Genomic DNA, 16,314 nt, shown 5'->3' with positions numbered 1-16,314 from the left:
ATTTTTCAATACTGTTGCCTAAGAAGTGTTCAGCTTTTAGTCAATCCTAGACAGGAAGTTTTATGTAACAAAGTATATTCTCACTTAACACTTTCAAATGTTTTACATTTTTAGCATCTAGTTCTAGCAGCTTGGGTATTTTGTAGTTTGCTTTTTTTTCTTTTTGAAAGGAAGACTTCAATTTCAAGTTCCTATTTTAATTTTAAACAGAATAAATATTCTGCAGATCAGATAAGACACTATTAGCCAAAGAACAAATTAGAAAGCAAATTATCTTTTCACTGATAGCCCACAGGGCTGTTTTTTGCCACTTTGCCCAAATATTTTATTTAAACATTAGACAGAGAGCGCATATTACATTGCTGTTCAATGTAAAAACAAGCAGGCAACTTTTCATTACCAAAACTGGTGGTGCATATGTGGATGGGGGGAAATGGGATTAAATAAACTCTCAAGAGGCTATTTGTATGCACACATTCATTTCTGAGAAACTAAACTAGAAGAACTGCTCATCTTCACCAAAAAAGTAAGTTCAATTTCTAGCATCATCCGCTAGAATAAATCCCACTGTCAAAACATGCAACTACTATGAAACACAGCACGAAGGCATTAGATTCATCACATGAACTCAGCTTTCAAGATAACGGATCCTGAACTTGATTCATGGCATTCTGAACAAACAGCAGTGTGTAAATAAAGGCTTTAGTTTTCCAAGGTATTAAAAATCAGAATTTAAAATAATTTATAGTTGGCACAACTCCGCAAAAGCTAGAAGGTACAAATTCAATGAGCTTGTACAGAAGTTACCCTGAAGCACATAAATGCTAGATTTTACGCTGCCTAAGGATCTTCACCAGTCTTCTTAACTTACCTTTTCAAAGCAGTTTTTTTGATCCTGCAGATTAATACTTCATATAGAATAATGAAGTGCTGTACTGGAACAAGTCAGTAAGAGGAGACAAGCAACATTAAGATGCAGCCAGATTAGCACTGGGGGAACATATAGACAACTTTAAGTGGGCTGTTAAAAATATATTTTAACTAGACCCCATTTAAAAAGGGAAAAAAAAGAAACAACAAAAAAAAACAAAAACACAAGACAACTCAAGACTCTTCTATAAATCAGACTTGTTGAAATAACAAAAAACTAACAAAAAAGAGAAAACAAAGAAACCACAACTCCCTATCTGATCTTATTTGAGAACAGAAGAATGACTTTTATCTATTGCGTAGTCTTTGGCAGGGAATCTAACAAATCAAAATGTGACTTATCAATGCCAATCCTTCCTGAGAAACAGCTCGTGGTCATAAACTCATTTGTGATACATTATGTGGGAGATAAGTCATAACAGTTTGAAAGTCAAAAACATGGAACATACCAACATATTTATGAAGAGCAACAATGGTTGTTATTTACATGTTCAGGGTAATTAACTGTTCTTTATGAATTACTTTTCCCCTGTATAAATTAGAAAACTACAAAAAGTCCAGAGAGAAATCCTCTGCATACTCAGAAGTTCAAGCGAAAACACCTTTAAGTGCTTCTTTTAGACAATAGCATATTGCTTATATAAAAGTTCTCTTATCCTGTAGAAGTCCTGACAGAGACAGCCTTCCAGTCCAATGCGCCCCGTTTCAGTCTGAAACAAAATGATATTTCAATTTAATATCTTTAAACTAACAAGAAGCATAATTTTCATTTAGAAAATTAGTTAGCAAAGAGTTTTAAGACACAGATCACCTACCCTGCGAACAGCCACCATATTGTTGCACACAAGCACTCCTCCTACAAACTCAGCTTGAATTCCTTCTCTCAAGAGAACTTGCTTGAAGTCAGATAGTCTTGGCTCATTCATAAACACAGACTGATGTCCAGGAACCTTTAAACAATGTACACAGTTTTAAAATTCCTGCTATTTACCGCCTTTCATTTTTCCAAAGATCTTTTCCTTATTGTGTTGGCAACTGCATGACCTATGGATAGGCTACAGGACTACAGAGGAGAAAATTAGCAAGACAATTCCAGGATGGCAAGCCTTAGAAGTCATCTATCAAGCAAAAGACTTCTTTCCGCGTTCACATATTGAAGACTCTTTTGAGCCAAGTTATGCCAGGGCCAGAGCTGCAGTAAGCTGCACTACTGACCAGTACCTAGTTCTGTGATGGTTGCCATGAATCTGAAGAGACTTTAGAGTTGTTTATCTATGTTTATCTAGCTCCTGGAACAGACTATATTCAAGACTCTGTAATAGTATCTTAAGTAATTCTAGGATAAGGAAGTACTTCATTAACTGAACAAATGAAATTACCTATTCACACATGAAAGTATTTTCATTTAAGAGTAATATCATGAAAAAAATTAATGAGCTTTCAGATCACTCAGAAGTAGAGATGCACGAATTTCAAAAGACATACGTCTACTTAAGTACAGAAGTGTATTTCCCATGGCATCAACAACACATAATGTAACCCAAGAAGGACTAAATATCAACTGATTTAAAAATCCACAGGTATTAATTACAAATATAGAACACTAAGATCTAATATTCACAAATAGATGGTAACTGTACGCTAGGCACCATTTTATTGGATGCAATAGATAGTGCTTGCTGAAAAGCTTGAAATCTGAAACAATAGTAACAGCATTAGAACACAGAACTCAAAAAAAAAGTAGTAGTCTAATCCAGGAAAGTTTCTGTACCTCGTGAGGTGGCAGTGGTTCCAAAGTAGGGATGATTTCACTCTCCTCACACATCTCCTTATCATCATCACCAAAAAGACTTTTCATGGCCTTTTGTTGTGCAATGACACTAGAGTCTGAAGAAGGCACATCCACTTGCATCTCTAACTCTTCATCTTCCCTCAGCTCTCCCTCTTCCAAAATAACTCCAGTATCCACTTTCGAGACCCGCATATCCAGGACACCATCTATCCAAGCCAACTCGGCATCCTTGGCTTTACAGAACTGAAGTGAGCTGACAAGAGAATCTTTTAACCTGACCTGGGGTGCACAAAAATAAAAGCATGGTTTAATAGAAAAAACAAAACAAAACAAACAACCAGATTCTTACTTCATGCTTTTAAAGCAGTTTTTCTTCTACTCTCTCTCTGCATAGGTTTAGTTCATAGTCTTTTGGAGACATTCTACACTAATACGAATTATATTTTGTATTATCTCATTTCAGTAGTCAACTTAAACAGTAGAAGAGAACTATATCTTTTAAAATCTTGATTAAAATAAGAGCCAGTATGACTGCAAAACAAGGAGGAATAATCATTGCCTTTTAAAGCAACTTTTTTTTTTTTGTGGCCAAGGGGTTCTTCAATTGGCCTTAACGAATTTAAGGAAAATGTCTAAAAATATATTCGGGTTACAAAAGCTGCTTCGAATTTCAACCTTCTCTATAAAATATATTTTTTAAGAAAGGGGAAGTTGACAATATCAGACTTTAAGTCATCAAAATATTACTTTGATTCCTCACACATATCAAGACATGAACTAATTAAATAAGCCCTACCCTGAAAGATTGCTATCCACATGGGATGGTGCACTATGGCAATAGAGGAATCAAGGCTGCAACTGTACAAATGAAACTGCAACTAATTATCTGCAGCACAATCCAACCAAAAGACATCAGGATTCTGATATCCAGCTCCCATCTATTATCTTCTAATTCAATGTCTCCAGAGTACTCCATCTGTTCAGTTGTTTCAATGAGAAAGAAAAAAAATATATTAAGAATCCCTGAATTTATGAAGATTGATTTCACTTTTATGAGTAACAACAAAATTGAAACAAAATATAGAGCTATTATAGTTTTATTCAGATAAATACTTTGTGAAAAATCATAGATTTGTCATTTCTTAAACCCTAGCAATACCAAAAAAACCCCCACAAAAGTCTGTTGTCTTAAAGAATGCCAGAACAAGGTAATTTTGAGTAACAGGAACTTTCTACTTCCAAGGCTAACAGATTTTTCTCTGGAAAGCAGCAAAAATACTTCTTTCAACAATTCTAGTGATACTTTTAGATTAATTGTAAAAGGATAAAAGGAATAAAGAACTGATGTCTAAACAGCATGCAAAATGCTTTCCTCTAAACTACTGGGTACAGAGAGTCCAATACATGATTTTTTTTTTTCCTTTACTCTCTAAGGTTCCTCTCGAAACTTCAAAAAGAATCTTGAGTTCCAGGTTACATACGGCAGTAATTTAAATATAGACACAACAAAGCTATTAAGACTTGAATAAAACAAACTGATGCTTCCAGAGACATAAACATGGCCTTCAGCACTACAGGTTGAAGAACACTGACCTCACATTCAAGTTTTGTTTTAAATACTTCTTATGAGAAATACTCACTTGAGCATAGGAGAATGCTTACACGTAACAGCAGCTGTTAATGTCAAAGTCAAGTATACACATGAAATGTTTCGCATCTCCTCTAACAAAAAATTGAGGGTTAAATAAGAAAGTCTGCCACTACAGCTGCTCTACTACAGATGTCAGTACTTGTACATACAAGTAACAAATTCCAGCACCTTACCTGGTAAATATGAGTTTCACTGGTTGCATCTACAGTTTCATGTAGTTTTGGCATATACACTTTAATATCTTTTCCACCAAAAGCTCTGCAACATTCAGCAAGATCCTGGCTGGCTTCAGGTGGCCCGTGGACAATGATTAGTTGTCTTGGTTTCATTTGGTTAATGATTTTTTTAATTGAGTCCCCATCTGAGCGTCCCTCATAGTCGATATATGTAACCCTGGCTCTAGTTTGAACAAAAAACAAGATGCAAAAGAACAAAAACCATATATCTTAAAGATATTTTGTGAGATTTAATTTAAAAATGGAAAACATTACAAAAAATTCTTCTACATCACAGTAAAATGTCAGCAAAACGTACATTACAGATCAGTAAAATACAGATTTGTAGAATATCAGCATATATACACGTGTAGCTCCAAATAATCCTCTAACAGCTGAGACTTTGGAGGATGCATTCAGGAGATGTGCAGTACTGGAATTCACCCATAATCACTTTTTTGTCTCACAGGTAACAAGCAGAACAAAACAGAAAGTGAAATATGTGCATTATTAATAGCCTGACGCTAGACTGGCATACATTTCTTATTGATCCTTCTGCAAAAGACATTTGTGCAGTGGGAAAAATACAGGGAGCCACTATCCAGTCTCACAATGTTAAAAAAAACCAAATAATTATATAATAATAATTCTTTTCTTCTCTTGGCTCTGAAATTATGAAAACAAGAACAAAGCCACTCACTTAATTTCCATGGATTCTGTTGCTGATATACACTTGGTAGGAACATCTGATAAATCCTGGTCCATTGGCTCCTCTCCATTTGTCAAACCAGATTCTAATTTGCTTTTTTCTTCTTCAGTTGCCTGAAGTTCTGGAACTAGAAAGTCTTCTGGTCTAAAGGAGGAAAAGCATTTTGCTTTTAATAGTCTTATAGTAAATCCAAAGCATTACATAGTATAGAAACAAGCAGTTCTGACATAAATACTGAGTTATTTTAAAATTTTTAGTGTTAACAATTTAAACATGTTTTCCTTAAATAATTCCACATATGGACAGAGCTCAAGTGGAAAGTGTCACCTTTGTATCTTAAAAAAAAAAAAAGAACTTTGATATCTTGCAGAATACTACTAATTTAAGGGTTTCTACTATGTATTCATCATAAAAATAGGACAAATATTGCCAGATTTTTCTAGGCCAAATAATACCCCTTAATGAAGCTCTATAAATTTTTCAAAATTATGCGGAATATAAAGCAGGAAAATGCCAAATTCAAAAGAAGTTTTTAATCTTTTCTCCCATAAAAAGAAAAAAGAAAGCAAACAGCAGCAACAAAAATCAAAACAAAAACGTGGACTGGAATCGCTTCGTAACAAATGTGAATTCAGGCCCAAGATCAATGCTTTGCAGTTTCAATCCCATCATAAGCTTCCTGTGAATCTCAGCTAGAATCATGTTTCAGGAGCCACTAAAACTTACTGTGCTTGCAACAACATACAACAGTATAGCAAAAGAGAGACAAACCTGATTTTTATTTTCATTACTTCTATTTTTGAACTATTTCATGGCTATTACACGTTACTAAGCATTACCGCTGCTCTCCCCACATACTTGATAATCTCGCCATATTCATCCCATTTAATTCTTTCTTCAGGGGCTGGGAACATTGGATAAGATTTCTTTGCCTGTTTGAAGAAGCTTCCTTTCCGGCTACCTTCACCTTTCATCATCAAATCATGTTTGGTCTTATGCACAGTTGGCTGATCAATATCTTCTTCCGCATCACTCTCATCACTGGAATCAATATCTGCCCTGAAATGGTATTCCAAGAATAATAGCCTTTTCTTTTCTTTTTTCATCAGGTTTAGTATTACAAAAACACACTGACTGGACAGTAACAGTTAAGACTAAGGACAAGGACAGTTGAAGAGAAAATGTTCACAAAATTCAGATGAAACAGGTCTATAGTAACAATGGATTAAAGACAACCCCTGACTAAAGACAACCATTCTGACTCCTCGATGCACTCAAACCTACCGAAACTGTTACTTTCACTTGCCCCTGTAAATGGTTGAAACATCAGGCTGAACATGCATCTCAACTAATAACAGCAGAACACAACAGCTAACATACTTACTCTTTAGACTGCTCTAACTTCTTAGCTGCTTCTTTCTTTAGTTTCTCCTTTTCTAGGTATTCTTCAAGTTCTTTTCCTTCCAACTTGACACGTCTTCTCAACTTATAAATAAAGTAAAAATTAGACTTTCTGTGAGTAGCTGACTTGCTGTTAATACTTCTCCTACACACTGCTGGTAAGATAATATTTATACTTAAGTACCAAGGACAAATATGATCTTGTCCTTTATGTAACAACTTACATAAACACATGGCACCTTAGCATGACAACATTATGACAACGTAGTCAATTAGTACAAACTACATAAGAACATAAAATTAATTCTGAAGTATTAAAGTAAATTCATTTTACAATAATTCCTTAAAATACCTTGAGGAAACACCTCCCTTCAATAACTAAATGCAAATACTCTAAGGTGAGCTACTATTTTTTGACCTTTGAGCCTCTAACATGAACAGAAGTACCTGGCAAAATTACATGTTAGCAGGCAAAACAACATTAAGTCTTGTTGCTTTTTTTTGTTTTGGTTTGGTTTTTTTTTGGTTTGTTTTTCAGAACTGATTAGACCACAGGTCACATACGATAATGTTCAATTCTAGTAACACTGAACCAATCCAACCTAAAACTGAAAGCAAGTTGCATCAGGACTGAAATGATTACTGGGATCACAAAGGACTCCCAGAAATTACCACTATTTACCAGAGTGAAGTAGGCACAGGTATACTATTTGAATACAATCTGGCAGCATAACTAACAAATAATTGTGTTCTTTTAGTTCATAAGTTTCACTTATCTTACTCTGGTAGGATACACTGTACTCATTTGACTTGATTCTCCCCTAATCTAAACTCGAAGTAGTTTCCAGAAAGAATAATCCATCCGTAGTTGGATCTGCACCTAAACTGTATGCAGAGATTTTTTTAATGTGAGGACAAAAAAAAACACTGTGTAAAGATAAATATTTAAAAGCAACTTCATGCTCATCTTATTAGACCCCAATTCAACTGTAGCAACAAAAAATATTCTGCACTTCCTACTAAGACTTGCTTTATACAAATTTATCCTTAACACTTTATATATGCAACATACTCATTTCAGATTTTCTTCTGCCACTAAAAGCATTTTCAGCAGGTAAAAAAAGAGAACTAAATTCAATTTTACTTATATTCCCCCAGGTAGCCCACCACAAAAACTTTAAGATATACAGGCAATTCTTACCTCAATGTCTATAACTTTTTCAGAAGGATTATCAATCAGGAATCGTGCCAGCGTTCCAGGTGTGGTACGGTAAGTTAAAATTATGGAGTTCTTGGAATCCTGGCACCACTGAATGAAAAGATCTCTCGAAAACCCACATTCTAAATCAGGTTGGCTGGCAAGGACAACTTTTGGACTAGGCACTCGAGCCAAATCAGACAGACTATGACATAAGGAGAGATGGCGGAACTGGAAAGGATTGTTTCTCTTGTCTTCGAAGCACCTCATCAATTTATCACTCATCCATTCCACCTACAATAAAATATTTAGACAAAGTTATCTATAGTAATACAAGCTATATAAAAATGTATAACCTGACAGGAAGCAGAAGAATGAAATACGCACAATTACAAAGTTTCTCAATATGTGTAGAAATAATGTAGGGTAGACAACACAAGTGAGTAATTTAAATCCAGCTTTTTAAGAGCTATAAACTATTTTAACAAGTTTTGTGATAAAATGAATATCAAGAACCATGGCAGCAGCCATGACTGGACTTTGTGTAACTTGACTGAAAAGAACAGTATTTGCTTGAGAAAAACACCCACTCTAGAATAAGGACAACACCCAGATTTCAGTCACTTCTTACTGTTAAAGAGAAAAAAAAAAGCTCTTGAATACACGTCTTGCTACCCCCCTCACAACTGCATATCAAAATGAAAACAAACCTGTGATTTAGAGAACTCCACTACATTGTAGCTGACGTTATTCAAAAGCGCCAGAGAGTAAACTCCTAATCCTGCATCTTTCGTTCTCCAGATCTGATCAAGAAGTTGAGCAAGTTCCAGAACTCTGCCAGCTGTATCCACAGCTATCAACACATTTCCATCACCTCGTAATGTCTCCAAAACATTAGCTAAGAAGAGTTAAAACAGAAAGAACTACTTTTAACCACATCTAGAGCTTTGAAGATCCCACCACCTTGATTACTAATTTTTACAATAACTTTTTTTCAGACATCAGTAAAATGGAGATTAATAGAAGAATGTGCTAAGGAAAGTCATTTAAAAATCCCTTAAGTCAAACATTACTGGGTAAAATACACTATTTTCATATACACTTGACTTTCACATGACTGCAAGTCATTGTTTTTATGAAAACATTTTCCCCACAGGGTTAGTACCATCAGGAAAAAGCAATTCAAAAGTTGTTAAAATTGAATAAAGATTCTTAATTTAGATGTTAGCAAACTTCTTTAAAAAAAAAACCAACAATTTACAGTGGCTAATAAATCAAACTGTTACTGCTATCTTGAGCCCCAAACAGAATACGTACTTAGTAGCTGTTCATCCCTTTGTTTCCTCCTGGGTTGTACGTAAGTAGCATTAAATGAATCTGTGATAAGCAATGAAGGCCTGCTCAGCATTTCCAATGAACAACCGTTCAGATGGCTGTGGAAAAAAAGGCCAGAACTCACTGTCAGCATTTCTATTTTACAAGGAAAAAATAAGACTGCGAACATACAGTTTTCCATGTATATTTCAACAGTGGAAAAAACAGGGTATCACATATAAGCAAATCAAAGAGCTGCTTAAAGAAAATACTTCAGGCCAAGAATAAGAAGGTGTCCAAGAGTCAGTCTGATTAAACAAGTAATTCCAAGGAGGTTAATATAGTAAATATTTATTATCAACTGTATAAATATTTACAATTACTAGAAAAAACAGGTTCAATTTAGTTCACTTTACTTCCTTCCTCTTTTTCTCACTCCCTGAAAGTCTCTTTAGCGTAACTTCAATTAAGCCAGAAATAGGCTCCCTAAGGCTGTAGTCACAGCACCAAGCCTGCCAGGGTTCAAGGAGCATTTGGACAAGCTCTCAGACGTAGGGCTTGAATGCTGGGTGGCCCAGTGTGGAGCCAGAGGTTGGATTCCATGATCCCTGTGGGACCATTTCCATTCTGAACGTTCTACAATTCTGTTTTTATGCTTAAATTGGGTAAGATGCATATTAAAAACCATACTAACAAACACTAACGAGTAAACCTTATTTCGATATTTATTTTCTTGCCTTTTTTCCTCTCCTAAACAAGCATTTTATGGGAGGAAGGCAGGACATGAGAAATATTCTGTCAGCTAAGGTAGAAAAAACCCACAAATTCTTCTTTAACATTTTCCAGGATTTCAAAACCATAAACTTTCTTAAATCTCAACCATCCAGTAAGCCAAGCAGTAATTTTTAAGAGTCAACATTCATGTACTTGCTCTATAGCCTCTAGGATATTTTTCAGAAAGTAAATATTGTGTATCCCAAAAACATCCTAAAAACAACTACACTCTATGGTTATACTGCAAATTCCATCTTGATAGGTTGAATTTGAGCACATTGTTTTAAGAGTTCCTGTTCCTTCCAAGTCAAGTAAGATTCTGAGAAACAGAAAACAGAGTTTGTAAAAACTGTTTCCTACATGACAAAGAGAAGCTGTGTGTTATTTCCCTCCTCAAAATAACACGAAAAGCTTTTCAAGTGCATGATACAAACACTTTCTGAATGTTTCCTGCTTCAATCTAAAATAAATCTGAGCAGAATGAAGAAACCCAGGGCTAAAGCTTGTTTCAAATTCACTGATATGAATCCAAGTAAAATTAGTGGTTTTCTTACATCTGGAAAGGCGCCGCTACTTCCATACTTATTTATCACACAAATTATACACACTTAACACATCAGAGAAATATAGTTATACTGAACTTACATCTCCCTCTTGTGGTTGAAATCAACTGCATAAACAATTTCTTCCTCTCCATCTTTGACAATCTTCCAAATCGTGCCTCCTATCATGTGACCTGCAGGCAATGGCGTGATTGACAGACCGTGTCCTTTGCCTACAAAAAAGAATGGTCTCTTAGATAGCTTTCAGTATTTTAGGTAGATGACATGTATGAAAACCTATTACTCTAAATAATAGGTAAATAAGTAGCTAATCTCCAAAGCTATCACTTGGAAAAAAGTCAAATGAGGTATGAAAATCAGTAACATCTCTCTCCTTCCTATCTAACCAGTAAAATCCATCAACCTTGGCATAGCCTTCTCCTCATTAAATGGAAATTCTACTGACATTTGGCTGATGTAGACTGACACCTGGGAAATGCACAACATTCAAATAACATACTTCTTTTAAAAAGTTACCTGAACTGCCAATGAAAGGGAACAGAATCACTAAGCTATCAAAACTTGCTGATGGGACTTTACCTTTCAAGTTGACAATCTGAGAAAACTTTAGCTGCTGTATCTTATCAAATGCTGCATCTACATCATCCAATGTAAAGAGTGTGAAATCTTCAGTATTATGGCGAGACTAAAACAAATAAGAAGCACAGAATGTTCAAAAATTCAAGCCCTCTACCTTGTCAAAGATGTTGAGTATTAAGGCGTGAACCAAAAAGATACCTGATAGAGATCATACATAAACATCTGTCCCATTTTATACACAGGAATAGTTGCATAAATGGCACAGTTCAATCCCATTTTTCCAACTGCATATGGAAGAGCACCAAGGTGTAGAGGGTCAGGATGAGAAAGGAGAACAGCATCAACTTGGTGTACATGCCTACAAAAGAAGGACAGCAGAAGATGGTGGGGAGTTGTATATGGTATGACATACTTGCTACCACGACTGTCTTAAGATCAACTGCACAGTACAAACAACAAACATCAGAACTCAAGTCCTTTTAGTTTAGAATAAAGTTTTTAAAAACCTAATTAAAAGTTACGGTTTTTTTCCAAACAATCTCAAGTAAAATAAAAACTTAAATAACTGAGACCTGAAAACGTAAGTTCAAGGACCGGGTGACATACGAACTTCCAAAAGTTTTGCACTATGTTCTTGATTAGAAAGACTTCAGCATATATTTGGATACCAGAAAGTTCATTAACTGAAGAACCAAAGGTATATTCAGAGCAAACACGATACTGCTTATGTATTTAAAAAACCTAAAATACATTACAACTTTTCTTCAAATGAGGAAGTACAAATAACAGGATGCAAAGGCCAATCAAATCAAAATACATTTGGGTTAAAAATAAGGGTGAGTTTTAGTTTCATTTTAAAAATTAATTTATATAAATAAAAACACAAGTTGCTTTTCCTTGAAAACTGTGGTATAACTTAAGAACTCAGGCCAAAGACTAGCTATCATAATTCAAAAACATAAGGGCCTAAAACAAATGCAACAAGTGAAAATACAAGTTGGGCAGAAGGAGTCAGCTTTTTGGTCCCTTACATAGTGACTGACCATGCACATTATTCTTGACAGCTATTATTAAAACAGGGATTAAATTTAAATGCTTCTCAGGTAAGACACCAAAAACATCTTAGATGCTACTACACAATAATTTCCATCCTCCATGCCACATGCAGGCCCACCAGCCTCCACCTTTAATACTAGACCAGGCTGCCTAGGGCCCCATCCAATCTGGCCTTGAACACCTCCAGGGACGGGGCATCCACAACCTCTCCGGGCAGCCTGTTTCAGCACCTCATCACTCTTTCTGTAAAGAATTTCCCACTGACATCCAACCTAAATCTCCCCTCCCTCAACTTAAAACCATTTCCCCTTGTCCTGCAGTTATCAACCCTTTCAAAGAGTTGATTCCCGTCCTGTTTGTAGGCTCCCTTTAGGTACTGAAAGGCTGCAATGAGGTCACCCCACAGCCTTCTTTTCTCCAGGCTGAACAAGCCCAGCTTCCTTCTTCATGGCCCTCCTCTAGGAGAGATCAACATGTATATATACAAACATATATACATACATATATATACACACACACACACACCTGAACTCTTGCCTTGTGTTTCAAGATCAGCAGACTCGATCTGAAAACCAACTTCTGCAGAGTATCCCAACTCTGTCAAGAAGTTATTTTGAGAGCTTTCAGAAAACGCAAAGCATGTTTAGAGTGCACAAAGTACTTACTTCTTTAGGGAATCAATAATATCCATAGAAAAGTTCTCATCCCATCCACAGTCCAACAGAAACCGAAACTCATCCACCTGCAGCAGGTAACACAGAGCAGACTCCTCCTGCACTCCGGAGAGCGTGGTCAGCTTGATGATGGATGTCATCCTGCTGTCCAAGTGTCTTATTTCCTAAAGAACAGACCTGAGCAGGGAAAGACAACGTGTTACTGAGTAATCCAAAACAAAAAGCTATTTATTTAAAAAAAAAAAAAGACAAGAAATTGAGAGGTAGGGCTATCTCTGCTAACGTTTCTGAGGACACACATGATAACAGCAATGCGTGATGCTGACTACAGCAGCTGGATACCTATCGACAAGTTTCAGATTGCAACACCTGATCCTTGGGGCCTTTTGCAAATAGAAAGGGATTAGAAATTCATTAGAATTAGACACGAACGTTAGCGAATCACCGAGGCGGCGCAGCACGCGCTGCGATAGCTGCGGCCCTCCAGACCCTGCGGCCGCCCGAGGGCAGCCCGGCCCCGCAGAGCGCCTCCAGCTCCCGGCCGGGACCCGCCGCTCGGCCCCGGTCCAAGGGGAGGAAGAACGAGCGCGGCGAGCACCGCACAGGCCCTTTACTGCTCGTCTCCCACGGAGGGGCCGCTGCACAGCAGTGCCCCCTCCCCGCCGCTACCTGCCTCGAGTTGCTCCTACAGCCTCACGACGCGCGCCCACGGCCGCCCGAACCGGCGCCGCTCGCCGCCATCTTGCGCAGGGCGGGGAGAAGGAGGAGGAAGGGGAGAGGCGAACGGACGGCACCATTCCCGGGGGGGGTGAAGGCGGCTTCCCTCGGTCCCCCGCGCTCGTGGGCTCTCCCAAGTTGCTCGCGCCGCCCGTTGCCCTTGGGGTGGCCGCTGTGCGGGGCCTGGTGCAGTGAGCGGTGTTTGTGAGTCCCGGTAGGTTCCGGGGTAGCGTTTCGTGTGCGTGGCGCGCTGGCAGCCGCCCTGCCGAGGGTCGGTACCGTGAGTGTAGGCACAGAGGGCGCCCTGAGAGCTCGGCTCGGGCGGGGCGGGAGGCGGGAAGGGGAAGAAAAGTGGCTTGTGTCTGCCTTCTGTCATCCGAGCTCGCATAAATGTCACCATTAATGCCTTAAGAGAGATGTTCCGCTCCCATTTTAGGATAAAATCCCATTTCTAAGACCCGAGCGTTGTTTAGGGCTGTTTCTAAGAAACTTGCATGTGCATTTGAGAGCAGGCTGAGAGGGGATCCTATCTGTGTTTGTAAATATCTGCAGTCTGGGCGTCATATGGTTGGACCGGCACTTTGCAGTGGTGCTCAGCTATAGGACAGAGGGCAGTGAGCACTAACTGGAACACGGGAAGATCCCTACAAATATGCAAAAGAACTTTGTTGCTGTGAGGGTGACAGCACTGGAACAGCCTGCCCTCAGAGGTTGTGGAATCTCCTTCTCTGGAGATACAACCCATCTGAAGACTTTCCTGTGCAAGCCGCTGTAGGGAATCTTCCTTGGTAGGGGGGGATTGGAGTAGATGATCCCCAGAGGTTCTTCCAACCTCTTTGATTCTATGAAATCCATGTCTAGTTGGAAGTGTTTAATGGCCTGTATATGTATGATCCCAGGGTAGGATTCTAGCAAGTGTGGTTAAATGTTCTAAGCATGCACCAGCTTCCATGTACAGGTTTATTACCAACTCTTATTGTTATGCTTTTTCTTTCTAGCAGCCATGGTGAATTTTGCCCAAGCTGTGCGTGACCACTGGGTTCACATCCTTGTTCCCTTGGGATTCGTGGTTGGATGCTATCTGGACAGATGGAATGATGAGAGGCTGTCAGCCTTCCGAAACAAGAGCTTATTGTACAAGAGGTCTGCTTTGTCATGCCTTTTAAAAATATGTGTTTGGTTGTTTTCACAAATAGACTTTAAAAAGCGCTTCTCTGTTTGTTGGTAAAATCGTACATATGAAAAAGAATTCTATCAAAATATTAAAGGGAAAAATGACCAAAATTTCAGCAAGCATTTGTGAAGGATTTAAGATCCCTAATGCCCTCTGAATATTTAGCTCTAAGCCAATCTTTGTGCTCTTAGCCATGAAAGAAAATATATGTAGATCTCTGTGTTTGATCTTTTAGCCAAAATAATTGGTTTAAAATGGTCAATTGCAACAGTGAATCAGAAGTTTTGATTTTAATTAATCTGTGAAAGCTGGATAAATGCAGACTACAGTAATAGGAAGTGTGATTTGTATCTAAAATTGAAAAGGAGGATGCTCTACCTGAGATCAAAATATAAAGTAAACACGTTAATATGGAGGTGAACAGAAATCATTTTGCTAGGAAAAAGGACATCATTTACCCAGGAAAAAGGTAAATAAATAAATCTTAACAATTTTCTGTCAAATTCTTAAGTCATGAAATGTGGAAACTGTAATTTTGTCCTTGAAACTTCAGTGAGAAACAGTCACTGAATTTTCATTTTCAGCTTTTCTGTATAGTAAGCATCTTTAAAATTATCATAGCATTTAAAAATTGTATGAATTTGTCATTAAAAATTATCTACTTTTTTAAAGTTAATGCAGCATCTTTAAACATTTATGTTGGGAACTGCTGTCTCCTTTCTTGGTAAAACAGTTAGCTTATGACAAAATTAACGCAGCTGCTACACAAGCACTTTTCTTTCTGCTGTTCCTGATGACTTCAGGCTATTTCAGCATCATTGCAAAAACCTTTTCCACTTTCACCTCCATTTGTCTTTCCACTAAAGCAATGGATTTTTGTATTGGAAGGCGTTAGATTTTTTTCCTTTAGAGTCCCATTATGTAAAAAAAAATTTTTTTAAAAAATCAATCTGTTAACTCAGTAGAGGTTTATTTATAACAAAGCAAAGGACTCAATCTTTTGATGCTTTGGATTGAAAAGAAAAACCTTACCAGTATAGGAAGGTTTAAAACTGACAACAGTTGCAAATAAAAAGTCAGGATAACTTTCCAAATCAAAGGATTCTAGAATAATTCTAAATGTGTGTTAATTATCCCACAACATTTATCCTAACTTTGGCCTCCACCTTTTTTTTTTCTTTCTGCACAGGGAGCTGAGGCCCGGTGAAGAAAAAACATGGAAATAAAGGCTGTTGATGAATGGAGAATATTTTTGCTCAGTTAATCACCTTATCTCATGCATTGAAATAATATGATTATGGTTTTATCTTGAGACAGTATCAAGCTACAGAAAAGAACACCTACAATTTGTCAGTGCTACTTTAATTTACTTTGTTACTTTCTGAAAGGTGATTTAGTTATATAGCTAATTTGTACCTGGGAAACCCACAAATGTTGAGAAATGTCTGACCCCAGAAGTACCATTCAGGAGTTGGGGGAGGAAAGACTTAATGTAATAAAGAAAAAACTATGCAAAAATATTTTCCTTTTTTATTAATCTGTATGGTGTGGAATTAATGCGTTTATG

General features: G+C 37.3%; 2 protein-coding genes across 6 annotated transcripts; one reads left to right on the top strand and one right to left on the bottom strand.

The window, feature by feature from the left end:
* Nucleotides 1–270: 270 nt before the first annotated feature.
* Nucleotides 271–13,622, bottom strand: CPSF2 (cleavage and polyadenylation specific factor 2). Of its 2 annotated transcripts, none has more exons than XM_052694036.1 (15): nucleotides 13,546–13,622; nucleotides 12,848–13,033; nucleotides 11,325–11,484; nucleotides 11,127–11,232; nucleotides 10,630–10,759; nucleotides 9,214–9,329; nucleotides 8,607–8,794; nucleotides 7,900–8,190; nucleotides 6,682–6,782; nucleotides 6,156–6,356; nucleotides 5,289–5,441; nucleotides 4,547–4,772; nucleotides 2,702–3,001; nucleotides 1,746–1,880; nucleotides 271–1,640 (listed from the first exon to the last, which is right to left on the bottom strand). In XM_052694036.1, the coding sequence occupies exons 2-15, from the start codon at nucleotides 12,994–12,996 to the stop codon at nucleotides 1,548–1,550; spliced, it is 2,349 nt and encodes a 782-aa protein (XP_052549996.1). In that variant the 5' UTR covers nucleotides 12,997–13,033; nucleotides 13,546–13,622; the 3' UTR covers nucleotides 271–1,547. The 2 variants fall into 2 exon arrangements, with proteins under 2 accessions (XP_052549996.1, XP_052549995.1); XM_052694035.1 differs by having other exon boundaries at nucleotides 13,526–13,618.
* Nucleotides 13,623–13,652: 30 nt separating this feature from the next.
* On the top strand, nucleotides 13,653–16,267 carry NDUFB1 (NADH:ubiquinone oxidoreductase subunit B1). 4 transcript variants are annotated; one of them, XM_052694055.1, is made up of 3 exons: nucleotides 13,653–13,787; nucleotides 14,575–14,716; nucleotides 15,937–16,267. In XM_052694055.1, the coding sequence occupies exons 2-3, from the start codon at nucleotides 14,577–14,579 to the stop codon at nucleotides 15,971–15,973; spliced, it is 177 nt and encodes a 58-aa protein (XP_052550015.1). In that variant the 5' UTR covers nucleotides 13,653–13,787; nucleotides 14,575–14,576; the 3' UTR covers nucleotides 15,974–16,267. The 4 variants fall into 4 exon arrangements, with proteins under 4 accessions (XP_052550015.1, XP_052550014.1, XP_052550016.1 ...); XM_052694054.1 differs by having other exon boundaries at nucleotides 13,654–13,787; nucleotides 14,572–14,716; XM_052694056.1 differs by having other exon boundaries at nucleotides 13,721–13,844; nucleotides 14,572–14,716.
* Nucleotides 16,268–16,314: the final 47 nt, after the last annotated feature.

Source organism: Tympanuchus pallidicinctus, unplaced genomic scaffold, assembly GCF_026119805.1.
Source record: "Tympanuchus pallidicinctus isolate F22 unplaced genomic scaffold, pur_lepc_1.0 scaffold3, whole genome shotgun sequence".
NCBI classification, from domain to species: Eukaryota; Metazoa; Chordata; class Aves; order Galliformes; family Phasianidae; genus Tympanuchus; species Tympanuchus pallidicinctus.
This window is presented reverse-complemented; position numbering and strand designations above follow the sequence as displayed.

Coding starts and splice junctions, on each gene's coding strand:
- CPSF2 (XM_052694036.1), bottom strand. CDS start 12,996: ATGACATCCATCATCAAGCTGACCACGCTCTCCGGAGTGCAGGAGGAG. Junction 11,485..12,847: donor ATTATTGATTCCCTAAAGAA/GTAAGTACTTTG, acceptor CTTCTTTTGTAG/GCATGTACACCAAGTTGATG. Junction 4,773..5,288: donor ACAGAATCCATGGAAATTAA/GTGAGTGGCTTT, acceptor TGTTCAAACTAG/AGCCAGGGTTACATATATCG.
- NDUFB1 (XM_052694055.1), top strand. CDS start 14,577: ATGGTGAATTTTGCCCAAGCTGTGCGTGACCACTGGGTTCACATCCTT. Junction 14,717..15,936: donor AAGAGCTTATTGTACAAGAG/GTCTGCTTTGTC, acceptor CTTTCTGCACAG/GGAGCTGAGGCCCGGTGAAG.